This window comes from Symphalangus syndactylus, chromosome 5 (assembly GCF_028878055.3).
Source record: "Symphalangus syndactylus isolate Jambi chromosome 5, NHGRI_mSymSyn1-v2.1_pri, whole genome shotgun sequence".
Classification (NCBI taxonomy): Eukaryota; Metazoa; Chordata; class Mammalia; order Primates; family Hylobatidae; genus Symphalangus; species Symphalangus syndactylus.
Window position 1 is genome coordinate 18,201,330 of NC_072427.2, and position 15,505 is coordinate 18,216,834.

The following is a 15,505-nucleotide window of genomic DNA, read 5'->3' on the forward strand; positions in this document are numbered from 1 at the left end:
ACTTTAGCACCATTTTTTCCTTTTCCTTTTTTTTTTTTTTTTTTTTTTTTTTTGCCTCCCCACCGTCTGTTGCAACCCTGCAAAGTCTTGGAGTCGGAGAGCGCGCCTCGCTTCCAGAGCCCCCGGACCCGGCGAGTCAGCGATCGCCGAGCCGGCCACCATGCCCGGCAGACCGCGCCACTAGGCGCTCCTCGCGGCTCCCACCCGGCGGCGGCGGCGGCGGCGGCGGCGGCCGCGATGGTTTCAGACGCTGAAGGATTTTGCATCTGATCGCTCGGCGTTTCAAAGGCAGAGGCCCCCCCTCCCCCTTCCCCCCTCCCTCGCCGTCTTTGTTTCCTTCCCCCCCTGCTCTCCCCACTCCCCCCACCCCACCCCCCTCTCCTCTCCTCCTCCTCTTTTTTAGAAGCAGCGATCGGAGATGGATGTCTCTCTTTGCCCAGCCAAGTGTAGTTTCTGGCGGATTTTCTTGCTGGGAAGCGTCTGGCTGGACTATGTGGGCTCCGTGCTGGCTTGCCCTGCAAATTGTGTCTGCAGCAAGACTGAGATCAATTGCCGGCGGCCGGACGATGGGAACCTCTTTCCCCTCCTGGAAGGGCAGGATTCAGGGAACAGCAATGGGAACGCCAGCATCAACATCACGGACATCTCAAGGAATATCACTTCCATGTAAGTCAGGCGGCCGCTCCCCAGCCTGCCTCCTCCGCGCTCCGCGTCTCCCTCCTGCCCGCCCGCGGCCGGGAGCCGGCCCTCCGCCCGCCCCAGCTCGCCGCCGCCCGCCGCCCGCTGGGCGCGCGTCAGGCTCGCTCTGGCTCGGGAGATGCTCTCGGGCTGCGCATTCCAGGTGACTCTGGCCCTGGCGAGGCGCGATCCGGCGATGCGTGTGTGTGCCTCTCCCCGGAGAGGACCCCGGCTGCCGAGGGCACGCGGGGCCCAGCTCCCGCCCGCCCCCCAACCAGCTGCTGGCTCGTTTCGACGGTGCACATTGTTTTTTTTTTTTTTTTTTTTGCTCCCCACTAAATAGCAACAGTTTGGCCACGCTGAAGTGGAATAAAGTAGACGAGGTTCGATTCTTTGGCAGAGGCGGCAGCAGCGGTGGCGGCGGCGGCGGCGCTTAGCCGGCAGGGAAGGTGACAGATAGGGACTGCTCGCGATCCAGCCGAGGTGTTTAACTATTTCCATTTGGAAACAGCAAAACATGCTGACAAGTAAACAAGTTGGGAGCTGGCTGCTCGCGGGGAGACTTTGGACGTGTGGAGGCCGTCATGGACGCCTACCTCTTCCCTTCCCCTCCTGCAGCCCGCCCTCTCCAGCCCCATTTTGGGCATTTCCGAGACACCCCCTTTGCCACCCTCATCTGCATCTGGGTGCCTACAGATCCCTTCCCAGTTTGGGCTTTGATAACTGCTCCGGATAATTCCGAGTCAGGATGGCGCAGGGAGAGGAGAGGGCCTGTGTTTTGAGGAGAGGGGTTTCTTGTGTGATCGTGCGGATCGGTTCATTTGGAACATTCAACTCTGGCTGGCTTTTGCTTGGTTCTGCCCCGTCCGAGGGAGACCAGTGGTGGCCTGCTCTTTTCTCCTTGCTATTTTTCTTTGGTGGGGATGGCAGCAGAAGCAAAGGAGAGGACAGATCGAGGGCTGGGGACCGGAGAGTCTGCTCCTCTTTTCTTTCGTTGACCTCGGCCAGGTGACCCCCTCCTAACCTACCACCCTGGAGAAGGGTGTGGACTATACTGGAATTGCTCAGAGGATAATTCTCGCCTCTTTTCCTCCAAGGCTTCCAGCCTTTGGGGACCCCCAGCAATGGGTAGGCAGCTCAGAAGGGTTTGTGCTGAGGTCCTGGCCAATGTCTGGAGGAAGGCATTTTGGGTGGCTCTTTACTCCTTCCACGGACTTAAGGGGGCCGGACCTGCCTTTGGTGCTGCTCTGGGAGCACCTCCCCTTGCTTCAGCCCAGGGCCATGGGGCTGCATAGCCTGGAGGAATTGCAGTCCTGCTCTCTGGAAAGCCCACCAGCCCTCTCGTCTTAATGGGGCCTCTGCTTGCGTTCTCGCAGCTGACAGTTTGAGGGAAATGGATAGCCCAGGAGATGTCTCTGACTCCTGGCCCAGGAGACAAGCTTGACCCATATCTCAGCTCTGCTGTTCACCCCCTCACCCCCTTCAACCCGGCCAGAGATGACAAGACAAACAGCCAAGGGGTGGGGGTCAGCAGGGAGGGCAGGAGAAACAGGACAGACCCAACTGTGCCTCTGCCCCACTGCAGGCCACAGGCTTCCAGCATTCCCAAGGATGTAGGGAGAAGGGTTCAGAGTGAGACTGTTAGGGAAACTCAGACTTGGAAGTGCGTTACTGGGGCTGTGTGTGTGTAGGGGGTGGATGTGGGGGAGTGGGCTGGTGGTGAAGGTGGGAGCTGAGCGGCCAGTCTTGGTGCTCAGAAGCCCGACCTAGAGATTGCCAGGGGTGGGCCAAGGGTTGGAAGAAGGGGCCCCTGGTACCCAGCCTGGGTCTCTGGGAATAGGTGAGCTTCATCCAGTGTGCTGCTCCAAGGATGTGTCTGTCTGTAGAAAGCCAGTGGGAGGCAGGGATGGTCACAATCACGTAGGCTCTTTATAGCCACACAGAGGTGTTGCTCCTCTGAAAATGACGCTCAGGGAAGCAGTTTCATAGGGAAGAGTTGGGTTAGCCTTTCCAGGCTGCCAGAAAGGTCTGTGATGGGAGGGGACTGGGGTGGCCTCTTGCCCTCTTTGGCACTGGAGGGCCTCAGGAGGGCGTCTGGGAGGATAGTGAGCAGGGAGTGTATCTGGAGCCCCTCTGTGTGTGTCCCCCTTCTTGTTTCAGGACTTGGATTCTGAGAGGCCATCAGGACTCCTTTCTCTAAATCCAGCCAACACCAAAGAACAAGGGAACTGGATTCCCACAGGAGCTATGCCAGTGGCAGGTGGGGGAGGGTCAGAGGTCATGGGTCGAATGACCTCTCCTTGCCCCATCTTCTCCCCAGTGCCCTGTTATATCTATGGCTGGTATTGACTGAGCTCGAGAAGGGCCCAGATTTCCACTCCAGAGCCAGAGGGCTGGAGAGAGGGCGGGGAGTCACGCTCACCCCGGGAAGTCAGCATCCCCATCCTTGTTTGACTTCTGAGGAAATGGAGGCTTGGGGTGGTAAGGTCACTTTCCCCAGGCACACAACCCCAACAGGGACCCCCACTGTGTGGGGCTGCATATGGAGCAGGCTGGAAGAAGGATGTGCGGGCAGAGAGAAGCACCCTCGGCTGGGGTAGGTTCTTGTTTTAGTATGGCTTGGGAAGAGGGCTTCAGTTGAAGCCCGTGCCTTGCTGGAGTGTTGTTCTTCAGATTTCTGATGTTACCAAGGAAATGGGACCAAGAGGTCCCCCAGCTTCCCATTGGCCTGAAGCTCTTGATGCTGGTGGATGCCCCAGGTTATAGCTTTGGGCACACTCTGGGTAGAAGATGCTGAGGCCTCCACAGTTTTACCCTCTTGTTCTTCGGGCTGTAATGTTTTGAGGTCCTTCCTTCAAGTGCTGAACTGATTGTACCTGAGTTTCCAGAGGGACAAGAGGTTTCTCTGTGGTTCTGCTTCTCAGGGATGCTGTGTGGAGTGATTCCTGTGTGGCCATCCAAGGAAGCTGGCTGGGAACTGCCTCTGATGGGGGAGGCCATCTCCCCATTCAGCTGCCCTGTTTGTATCTGGAGGAAATCAGTTGCAAGGCATCAGAGCAGAAGTGTGGGTCTCACCTCCACCCCTCCCAGAGCCACGCTGCTCCAAAAGGCCCTCCCTTTTGGCCCCTTTCTGCCCAGAAGGCCAATCCCTTTGCCTTTGCAGTTGTTGATGCACAGGAACCTCATGGAGCCTGAAAGGGTCCATGCGCAGCCACGCCCAACCAGGCTGTGACGTCACAAAGGCAGGAGGGTGGTGGCCATGGTGGACTGTCTGGGCCACTTTGCTAGGCTAGGCCTACCTGGGGCTGGGTTGGAATGGTATGGTCTTTAGCTGTTAGAAAGATGAAGCAGGAGAGGATGGCGTGGCTGGACCAGGTATGCTTGGGGCTGGCTACCTCGGCTTGCAAAGACCATGGGCTCTTAGCCGGGACTCTGAGTCGCCATCTGGGTCTCACTCTGAGCCACCACAGGGTCCCTGGCATTTGGCAGTTCTCTGGTCCCTTCATTTCCATGGCCCTCCCTGAAGGCCCTCTTCTGGCTGGCTGAAGGATCATTCGGGGCTTTGGCTGTTGGCTCCTGAGTCTCATTCTTTCTAAGGATCAAGGGGAGACCCAGCCTTGACAATGACCCGGCAGGGTATGAGCCAGGCCCCAAAGGCATCATGGGGCTCACTCTCGGTAGGCACAGTGAGGTGCTCAGAGCCCCAGGATTAGGACTAGGTCTGAGAGAGGTGGGCAGAAATGTGAGGGGCTGTTGACATGAGATTTGGAAGCAGGAGTAGTTACAGCCCCAGAGAAAGATACTTCCAGGATCAAACCTGGGGACCTTGGTCTCCTGAGGCCCTGGGGTTTTCCACCGAGAGAGAGGCTATTGGTGGCTCCAGAGCCAAGACCCCCTGCCCCAGGAAGCCCAGCAGGTCAAGCTTCTGTCATACACCCTGGGGCCAAGGGCATCTGCTCTGCAGCTCCATGGGACCTGAGGCCATGACAGCTTTGGGCAAAAACCAGCCCAGCCTGGCCAGTGCTTTGAAAGTCCTCATCTCCTGGCCCCAGGAAGGCTGAGCCTGCAACCTAGAAGGTTCTTTAGGGTCCTAGAAGGCTCCTACTACCCTCCTGCCTGGCTGAACAGGAGGTGCTGCTGTGAGAAAGGGAGGGCCTGATGCATGCCCTCCTGGGATGCTCCCCGTCCTTGCCTTGCCAGTCCCTGCCCGCTGCTGCTTCTTTCCAACTCTGTAGAAGGACCAGGGCCCCACCTCAGCTGGCTCTTGGGTGGGTGTGGGTAGCCTGAGGCCCTCCTTTGGTGTGGCCCTTGCCAATATCACGGCATTTCCACTGTGGCTGGGGTACCCCCATGTGCTCCCATGGGTGGCTTGCACAGGAGTCACAGGCATGGTCTCCAGCCTCCCCTCGGGGCCTCCAGTTGGCTGGTGGCAGAAAAAGGGACGAATCATGTGAATCCCACCTTGGCTCTGTCCCTAACCCCCTGTGAGCTCCATCAGTGCACTCTAGACTTTCTGAGCCTGTAAATTCAACTATGAATTGAGGCCGCAGGGCAGAGTGTTTCTTCCAACTTGGACATATGTCATCTCGGGGCCCAGGGAACTTCCCCCAGGAGGCTCGGCCAGGCCACTTTTAAGGGCGCCTCCTTGGGATGGCAATGATCCTTGTGATGGTGCCAGGAGGAGGTGCACTCCCTCACTGACCTTGGGACACTAGTTATTCTCCTCTTCCTTCCCTTCCCACCTCTAGCAAACTCAGGCCACCCAGAATTTGACACCATTGTGACACATGACACTATTTAGAGTCAACTGCCCAGACCAAATGGCATATTTAACAAGAATGTGCTGGGGCCTGCAGCCTCTCATTAGGGCCTGGACACCCAGCTTCGTGACTCCCCATCTGCACCCTGGGCTCAGGGCCAGGAAAAGATGTTCTTCTGCAAAGCTTTCAGCCCATTGCTGGAGCACAGCTCTCCACTGAGTGTGAGAAGAAAACACTGGAACTTCTATCGCAAATTATTTTTGCCTAGAAAAGAGGATATTTCATATTTAATGTATAGATAATAGATATATAAACATATAAAGTAATAAACATGAGTGTTTGGGGTTTATAAAATAAACTTTTTGATTGCTAAATCATGCATGATCATTACAGCTTGGTACCCACTGCTCTTGTGATTGGGAGGGTTGGCACTTGAGAAGGAGACAGGGTGGTGACAGAAGAGGTGGTCCTGAAGCCCCTGGCTCTCACTTGGTGCTATGCCAAGGAGGGGTTGATTAATAGGGGGTAGGGTCAATGGGAGGAGGGAATAAGCTGGGTGGGGTGGGGGATCTCAGTTCCGGATCAGAGTTCCCAAGGCCCAAAAGCCCCCTCGCAGGGGCCAGGGCAGCTCTTAAACGATGGTCTAGTCCCTACCAGGATCCTACCTTCTTATCCTTGTGTAGCAAATTCTTCATCTCCGTGAATGCCCCCGTCAGTCATATCATTATTTTTAGTTTACAATTGTTGAGTTTATTTTTGTGACAGTTGCTTGGCATATAAAAGCAGAGCTTAACAGTCCCATTTTACAGATCAAGAAAACAAAATAAAGAACAAATCCAGCGTCCCAGGTGGTCACGTTGTTGTAGCTCACAAATGGAAAAGTCCAGAGGCTCTCAGGAGTCTGTGTTTCTTCTGGGGCTTCTCTTACCAGCTTGTGGGTCCCCTTGGCTCTGTTCTTTCTTGGGTGTGACCCTTTCAGCCAGACGTTAGGACTAGGCCTGAGAGAGGAAGGCAGAAATGTGAGGGGCTATTGACATGAGATTTGGAAGTGGGAATAGTTATAGCCCCAGAGAAAGATACTTCCAGGATCAAACCTGGGGACCTTGGTCTCCTGAGGCCCTGGGGTTTGGCTTGTTGGGAAGGAAGTTGCAGAGCATTTTCATCTAGGAAGTTTTTTTCCACCCAAAGGGCAGCATTGCGGGAATGATCCATCTTTGAGGGACTTGCAAAGGGTGGCTGAGTGTTCAGCAACTGGTCAAAGAGTGGCCCAGATAGAGGCTGGACTCAGTCACTCAGATGTTGGTGATCAGCTGAGTGATCAGCTCATGTCATTTGTCATTCTTTGAGCCTCGTTGACCTCAACTTTGAGGAGCACAAATCCTCCTGGTGGCCTGGTGTGTTGGAAGCTGCTCATTGATGGGTCGGGTCATCAGGAGTGAAGACTCCAGTGAGGCTAACACCAAAGCTCAGGGCCCAGTGGAGTCCTGAGAACCCCCAAGAAGGCTCTTCCCATTTCCGCTACCTCTAAGTGCAGGGCTCACCAGAATTCAAAGCTGGAAAGGACCACTGCAGTCATCTTCTCCCTCATGTCACCCATGAGGGTCCCAGGGCTCAGAGTGGGCAGGGACCCAGCTGGGGTCCCTGGGTCGCTCGAAGACTCCTCTTCCCAGGCACACTCCCAGGTGCCGGGGCCGCCCTCTACTCAGCTCTGGCTCCTGTTCTGGGCACTCTGTCAAAGCCAGAGCCTCCCCCATGACTATGTCTCCCTCTGAGGCAACGTTTCCAAATTCAGGGTCCCCAGAGGTAGCAACTATGTGAGACTGGCAGCCCCAGGGCTCCTTGCAGCTTGCAGCCCACACCAATTAGAAATCAACTCGATGAGGCCTTCTGCTGAGCTCTGTTCACATACAGGGCTGGGGAACCTGGGGCCCAGCAGGCTTGGAAGACTGTCCTTTTCCCCTGGCCTCACCTCTGCCCCCAGTCCTCCCGCCTGGCTTGTCCCATCATAAGTGTCCCAGAGTCTGGGCAGTGGGAGATTCAGGATTCCTTCCCCAGACACACATCATCAAGCATGGAGGACTCTGGCAGCTGCTCTTTTCCTAAGCCCAGTTTTCCCAGCAGCTCCTCCAGGCATGGCCTCCCCCTAGCTTTGAACAAATCCCTTTCCTCCTCTGGGTCTCAATTTCCTTGTCTATAAGAAATGGATAATAATAACAACTACATTATATAAGCACCTTGTTGAAGTTCAGTGCCCTGGGTCATGTCTGGCAAAGAGAAATCTGTCGATACATAACTAGTGACAGCTGGCATCTACTGAGTACATGATAACAATCATTAGTGTTTCTGGAACACTTACTATGTTCCAGACACTGTGCCAAGCACTCTAAGGCTAATACCTCATTGTGGCCTCACATCAACCCCAATAAGATAAGTACTATTATTAGTCTCATTTTCCAGATGGGGAAACCGAGTGCAGAGAAGGAACTTAACTCACTTAATTTCATGTAGCCAGTAAATGGCAAAGCAGTCTGGCATTTAAATATTAAGCTATATTGCCTATGCTCTTTTGCAATACTCTTATGCATACTAGCATACACATATATATGCATACATGCACACACACACACGAATATATTACTATTAAGTTAAATAAAAGAGTTGATGTAAAAGTCTAGGAGAATCCTTTAGTTTACAACATTTCAGTTCCTTGGGTGGGAATTACTCTGGCTGGGATAGGAAGGGAAGGAACATAGGATAATTATGGGTGTGGTATTGGCCAAACAGTGTGGCCAACACTGTCCCAGGCAGGCCTCTCTAGTGGTGGGGGAAGCTTTTGGTCTGTCCTCCTGACCTGTTCCCAACAGGGAGTTTCTCCTGAGATTGTGTCTCAGCCACACCCTCTTCCCAGGCCTCCTCATCCACCCCCGTGTGATGTCCTGGCCTCTGAGGTCAGGTCAGCCCACAGCAGAACAGGTGCCAGCTGAGGCTGGCTGAGATTCAGAAAGCTGGTGGCTGGGTCCCAGCCAGCTCCTCTCTGGGCTGAGCTGTGGTCAGGAGGACTATGCCCCTGGTGCTTATGGCCAGTGAGAGCGTGGGTGGGAGAGCAGAGGGCTGAGTGGCTTCTCCCAGGTAGAGCTTGGGGGTGCCAGGAACATTTCTGGGTGCAGAGCAAAAAGGGGGTGTCTAAAGCACTGGGCAGCTGGAGCTGGAAGCTGATGTTTAGAGCTTCTTTCTGAGTCCTTCCCTGGTCCTTTCCACGATAAGCAGCCTTTATCCCCCTGCAACCTCACCCCACCTCTCCACCTTCATTGCTCATGGAAGCTCCATCTCTCTCTCCATAGGCATGATCTCTTAGCGTGGGAGACAGATACAACTTTCTTCTGTGAAACAGCTGAAACTGTGGGGCAGGGTTTGGTGCACCTTCCATGTTTGCTGCTTCTTGGCTGTGTGAGCTTGCTTCATCATCGCTCAGCCACTGGCCTCACACTTCTGAGAGCTGAGGTCATGGAACTCTCCAGCCCGGCACCCCCTTAGGGTCACTGTCATGTTCAGACCTATGCAATGATGTATTCGCTAGGCTCTGTAAATAATTGGGTACCACGTTGGTTATTTCCTTTTCTAGACCACTGGGAAGATTTCTGAGTTAGAGAGAAGATCAAGACTTTGAACCATAAATTACTAGATCTGGAAAGGGGCTCAGAAAATGTTGGGGCCAAACTGTTTTACAGAGAAAGAACTTAGGAATCGAGAGGTGAACTGATTTGGACCAATCGCCCAGTGAGTTCCTGGCACAAGGCAGCCCAGAACGAAGGACCCTGCCTCCCTAACTGGTGTGGGCCTCCATCCGCTTGTTGGTGTCTGCTCTGGGACTGAGGGGTTCGGGCTTTTACAGAGAGGCGGGGAAAGGAGCTCTTACAGTGCTGCAGAGAAGAGGAGAACACGAGGGGAGCAATAGTAGCTTCGAAGTCCTAAACCCGGCTACCTGCCGCGGGAAACAGGGCTGCGTAAGTGTATCTGGGGGCGTCTTGGCACAGGGACAAGTGCGTCTCTTCTGTGTTCTGTGCACACCGTGTCTGAGGTCTCTGTAAATAGACCTTAAAAGATTTTGGCTTCCCTCTGCGTCTACACTCCTGGTGGCCACCAGAGGGCAGTGTGGCGCACGAGACGGTCCTGGGCTGGTGGCTTCCCAGGGCCGGAGCCGGGCGTGTGGCGCTAGCCTGGTGAGAAGTGCACTGTCAGCCCTGGCTTTCAGAGCATTTCCTGAGCCAGGGCTGAGCAGGGAGGTCAGCTCTCCTCTATGAGGGGCATCTCTCCGCCGAGCTGACCCTGCTTCCATTGCATCTCTGCAGTCCAGGGATGTGAGACGCCTGGACCTGGACTTTCTGACTCATGAGCCCTTGGCTTCCTGGGAAGGAGGTGACTGGGAGACTGCATTGGATGGAGGAAAGCCACCTTGTGTGCTCTCCTTCCTGCCTTCTCTCAGCAGCAGCAGGAGAGATCAGCACATTTGCACAGAGGGTAATGGGGTGAATGCATGGGAGGTAGCCCAGGAAGACCCACAGGCTTAATAGAGAAGTTGACAGATAGTTTCACTGTGGGGCTAGTATCATGGAAGAAGCAAGCTTTATACAGGCTCTCAGGCTGTCTGATGCCCCGGCTCAAGTGTGGGGGCATCTCTCCCCTCTCCCTGCCCCCCGAACCCAAGCTTGGAAATTACCGGACAAGTAGTGCTCAGAAAATAGCAGGTCCCGGCATTGATTAGAGATGAGAGCTTGACGCCTTCTCTTAACCTCTCCAGATCCTGTGTCTGCTTTCGGAGATAACCATACACAGAGGTGGGTAAGAAAGTGCCTTGCAAACCAGGGTTGTGGGCCCTGCCTGGACTGGCTGGTTTTGACGGTGCTTCTGGCAGTATCGTTGGCCCGTCTGTCTGTTCCAGGCAGTCTTGTATTTGAGCAGGTGCTGTCTTGTTCCATGCATAAATGAGCGTCCGCCTACTAACAAGGTTATCAGCTTTAGAGACAGGGTCTGCTGCTTTTGGGGTGGGTGTGGAGCTTTCTGGTCTGGGGCCTGTGACTCTTTCTTGAGGGTCTGCTCCCAGCTTCCTGACCTGGGCTGCAGGCAGGGTCCTTTCTGTTGTGGTCCATCTTTCCTCACTTCCTTATTTCTGATAGTTTTTCAAGTCTGATCCACTGAAGAGCAGGAAAGAAGCTGACATTATGGCCCTCCTACTGGGCCAGAGATCATTTGTATATACAACCCTGATTATTTATGGCAACGACTAAATGAAGCTTTAGATCATGACTCTGCCTCTTACATGCTGAGACCCTGGGCTGGCTACTTGACCTTGTTGATCCTCAGTTTTCTCATATGAAAATACTAAAAATAAGGCAGGATTATTATAAGATTTCAATGAGCATGTGTGTGTGTGTGTGTGTGTAAAACTCTTTTCTCTCTCTTCCTATTACTACACCCCAGAACCTCATCCCCACAAGCATGGATACTTTTTATAGCCCTCATCTGTTCTTCCTACTTCCAGTCTGTCCTGCCCCCAGCTCATTTTCCACACCCTAACAGATTAATCTTCTACTCCAGGGTATTTGGTTAGACCAATTCCTGCACCCCGAACTTTTCAGTGGTCCCTTTGTCTGAGAGGTGGCATGGTGTAGCGGGAAGAGTAGAGGCTTCTTTGGTCAAAAAAACTTTCAGCTTAAATCCTGGCTCTGCCCTGGTATGGGCTTAGGCACATTACTTAACATTTCTGAGCCTCAGTTTCCTCATCTGAAAAATTTGGTTAGCTATACCCATCTAATAGAGAGGTTGTGAGGGTTGAATGAGATTATGGTAGGTGCCTGGCATGTGATGGCCACACAGAAGCCAAGCTGGTGAGCAGTCCACGGGAATCTGTAAGAGGTGATGGGCAGTGACATTTCCAGGCCCTTGAAGAATGGGATTAGAGGAAGTTGCACGAGGAAACTAGCATGTGGACAAAGCTGAAGGAGGCAAGAGAAGGACTAAGATGGCATATATTTGGAAAAAGGGACACAGTGGCTGAGGTACAAGCCTTCCACAGGGACAGGGAGATTGTTATGGCTCCTGCTGATAAGGGACTCCTTTGGAATGCCAAGTGTCAGAGTGTCCCAGGCAAAGCCGTTTTGCTACCTGCCTTCCCCACTCTGCAGCCCCAGAAATCTGGACGCCAGAAATCTCTATCTAGGGTAATTTAGTAACATCTAGCTTCTTGCAGATGTTGTCCCAAGCGGTTTTATTGCTATTCTTGCCCTACATAGCTTCCCATTCACTAGCTGGTTCCCTCTTGGCTATTGTAATCCAATAAGTCTGTCTGAAGAGGGGGCTTCAGGACCATCCCTGGTAGAAAGAATTTAGGAATCCAATGGGATAGGATGACCTAAAATCCCTCCAATCCACCTACGAGAGCCTCCCATGGACATTCATCCCAGTTCCATGTAAAGCCACAAGAGGGCACTAGACCATGATTTCTGCAGGGAGGGAAGGGCTGTTGAGCCTGTCCTGTTGTGATTTGTACCTTTGATGAAAGTCTGAGCCCCACTTGGTTTTTTCCCAGATGCCATCTTCTCTGGAGTCATGGCAAACCAGCTTGATTCAGCCAGAGCCGATAGCACTGAGACTGATAGCTCAAGGGAGGCTAAATTGCATAGTAAAAAGATCATGGAATTTGGCATCTGTCTCAGGTTCCAATCCTTGCTTGTTTTTTTAAACTGTGAGCACGTTATTTAATTTTTCTCTGCCTCATTTTCTTCACCTGCAAAGTAAGGTGTTATCAGGAGAGTTGCTGTGAGATGGTGTTGTGAGGATTAAAGTACATGATGTGGGGACGGCATCTGGAACATGATGGAACAGCATCTGGAAGAGCATCTGGAACATGGTTGGCCATCTATCTCTTTCTGGGAGAAATATGAAGTTAGGTCACACCCAGGAGATATGTATAAGATCCCCTTGGCCTGCTGGGGTCATTTTACCCCCTACTGAACGCTCTATGGTTCCAATTCATGGGGGGCAGCAGTGACACCCAGTGGCTGGCATGGAGAACAGCAAGTGTATTCCGATCTTGGAGGTGGTGTGGTGGGGATTGTCCAGGCCAGGTGAGGCTGAGTCAGGGTTAGTGGATATTGGCTTCAGAGGTTTCATTAGCAGAATTTCTCCCCTTCAACGGCTAGGTGCTAAAGATATTTTTTTCTGAGGGCTTTCATGTGATGATGGCTATTGGGGATGTTTCTTGCTGGGGCCCACAGTAAGAAGTCACAACTGGAGAAAACATATGGGCAACTGACTAACTTGATTGTAATGAAGCAATCCTGGCACCTAAAAACCAGAGCCTTTCTGGTGTTTTCCTGGGGCACCACTCTTTTTGAGATGCTTTCATACAGTCTATCTGGTTGGCCTTAGCCAAGAGACTCCAGATCTCTGAACCTCAGTTTGTTTACCTGGGAAATGTAGGGGTTGGTCTGGTTGACAAAAAAGCTCTTTTAGCTTAAATTTGAGGGTCAGACATGATTGAATACCTTTTGCTTAGTGTGTGTGTGTGTGTGTGTGTGTGTGTGTGTGTGCTATGGAGGATGGGATCAAGTGAGAAGCAGGGGTGGGGTCACTGCTAAGCTTTGGGCTTTACTGGTGAAGAAACTCCAGCCTCCTCTCAGCAGAGGGGTGGCTCTGAGGCTGGTTTGGGGTGTCCCTGGCTCTCATCCTTGCAGCCTCTTCATTTCTCCACCTGAGATCCAGGAGGGAGCGTTGGCAGACGGGCCAGGCTCAGGAAGTTATTTAATATCAGCTTTGCTCCAGATTGTGTTTCTGACTCCCTGCCACCTCTTAAGTGGCAGTCATTTGAACAAATGTGGCGATAAGACACAGAGAGGGAAATAACATAAGAAGTGGGGAGGGGGCAAGGGCGTGGAGGAGGGGTGCAGTTTTATTCTCTTGGCAGAAACCTTGTCTTTGAGGCACTCAGGAGCAAGAAAGAAATGAAGATGAGTTCAGCTCAGGGCTCCTCAAAGTCCCTGGTGTTGAAGGAAGAGGGTGGAAAGAAGGGCCCAATTTTTAGGGCCTGTAGCTGCAGCTCCTCCTCTTCCGTGGGAGGGCCCTATGGCCTATGGGGACTTCTGGCTCCCATCCCTAGGGCAGGTGTTGGAGGGGCGGCCTCATATTCTGTTTTCCAAAGGACTGTCTTCCAAGTGCATAACAGACAACTAATGGGGGCCTGGCATTGGCGGCGTGTTCAGCCCACAGTGACTGCTGAGCTGCATCTGTACCTAGGCTGTGGGGTGCCCAGGTGTCTGGCCGCCTGCCTTGCTGTTTGCCAAAGCCCATCCTAGCATCTGGACTGTTGGGGAAGAATGAGCAGATGCGCTAGCAGGGCCAGCCAGGCTCTTCCTTCTGTGGGACCCAAAGAGGAGGAGAGTCTACCCCCTTTCATCCTAGCGCCTAGCACCAGCTGTGGGCCAGGCCCATGCTGAGCCCTGGGGCACAGCCTTGAGAAAATAAAAGACCATGGTACTTCCTTCTTGGAGCTACAGTAGAATGGAGGGAGGCAGGTATTAGACAAACGATCTACAGCTCAAAGGGTTATCTCAAGAGAAGCGGGGGCAGAATTTTAGAAAATGGATCTAATTTAAAGTTTAAAGAAAAATTTATATATATGAAAATGTGGCTTCCCTAAGGTAGAGAGGGTGCAATTTTCCTAAATGGAGTTTTAAAAATTCTAGATTTACCTGCTCCCAGGTGTACTGAATGTGATAACAGTGGAGTGAGTTGTCAAGACTGTGCCCCCTGGCTGGGAAGTTGATTCATTGGCGTTGCTGTTGCTCACAGAGGCCCCATGCGGAAAGGCAAGAGAAGCGAGTTTCATTTCTTCCCCTGTCACTCTGCCTGTGTGAGATGAAGATTTGGGGTGTGGGTAGTTTATTTGGAACGTGAGCCCAGGAAGCCTGGGAGGGAGAGTGGAAGTGAGACAGGGAGGGAGGAAAGCCACGCATCAGTGTGTCCATGCTCAGGTGGCCACGTGCTCTTCCCAGGCGACCGTTCATTCATTTCTCTATTTGTGCATTTATCCAATGTGGGTTTATTGGAGAGTCTCTGATGGGCCAGCCATTTGGGAGAGCTGGGAAAGTGGTGGAGAGCAGGACCCCTGAGGTCTCCATTGTCGTTCTAGGATGTGTGCAGCCGAACAGCAACTCTCCCGGCCTCTCCCTGCACCTGGAAATCGACCTCCGGAGAGGGGAGGTGGGCCAAGTTTGCTGAGAGTGCATGGCAGATTCCGTCCGTTCCCAGGGCCATGTTCTCGGCAGAAAAGTCAGAGGGCTGTGGGGATAGGGCAGCCCTGCTCCCCCATGCGCTGGGTGGAGGTGAGCGTGGGTGAGGCAAGGTGCAGGTCGGATGAAGAGAGTAGCTCCACGTGGTACTGAAGGGTAGCCCCACTTCCTGCTGCCAGCACCCAGCTGACATTCTGCCCAGCCAGTGGCTGACCTGCCCCATGCCCCCTGTTCCTAGGTAAGACTGACCAGGGCACACCCCCTCTCCTCCTTTCCAGCCCAGAGCAGCTCCCTGGGCCCGGGGGAAGCAGAAGTGGCAGGAGAGTGACCTCATGACTCCCTGATTTGCATCTAGGGTTCATTTTCCAGGGTCGTGTTCTGTCTCCCTGGAAATGATTGGTTGCTCTTCCCTGCTCCCATCACCCCCACCCCTGAGCTGCAGGCTGTGTCTCCCATCCAGGTGACTGATGTCCCCGTGCCCTCCTCCTGTCACTCACTCAGGGCTGCTGTTGCCTGCTGTCCGGGCAGGCATGCTCTGGCCTTGAGGCCCCACCCTGCTGCCCTCTACCGCCCTCTATGTTCTTACCAGCCCAGGAGGTCACTGAACAGAAGAGGGCGGCACAGCTAGTGTCTCAGTCCAGCTGACACCCTCTGGAGCCACGATGTGTCCTGTATGGCATTAGCTTGTTAATGTTCCTGTTTCCTCACTGTGTGGTGAGCTCCTGAAGGCTGGCACTGAGGCTCATTCAGCTCTGTCCCCAAGAGCCCCCACCTAGTAGG

At 53.4% G+C, this 15,505-nt stretch overlaps 1 protein-coding gene across 9 annotated transcripts in view; it reads left to right on the forward strand.

Moving 5' to 3' along the window:
• The window catches only part of NTRK3 (neurotrophic receptor tyrosine kinase 3), a 561,369-nt gene that overhangs the window by 176,486 nt on the left and 369,378 nt on the right, over nucleotides 1–15,505 (forward strand). For 8 of the 9 annotated variants that reach the window (XM_063640134.1, XM_055277325.2, XM_055277328.2 and 5 more), the window contains exon 1: nucleotides 31–666. In XM_063640134.1, coding sequence (XP_063496204.1) covers nucleotides 419–666 — 248 coding nt within the window. In that variant the 5' untranslated portion in view covers nucleotides 31–418. Of the gene's footprint in view, nucleotides 1–30; nucleotides 667–15,505 lie in introns of those variants that run through there. The other variant, XM_055277323.2, reaches the window with a different exon arrangement.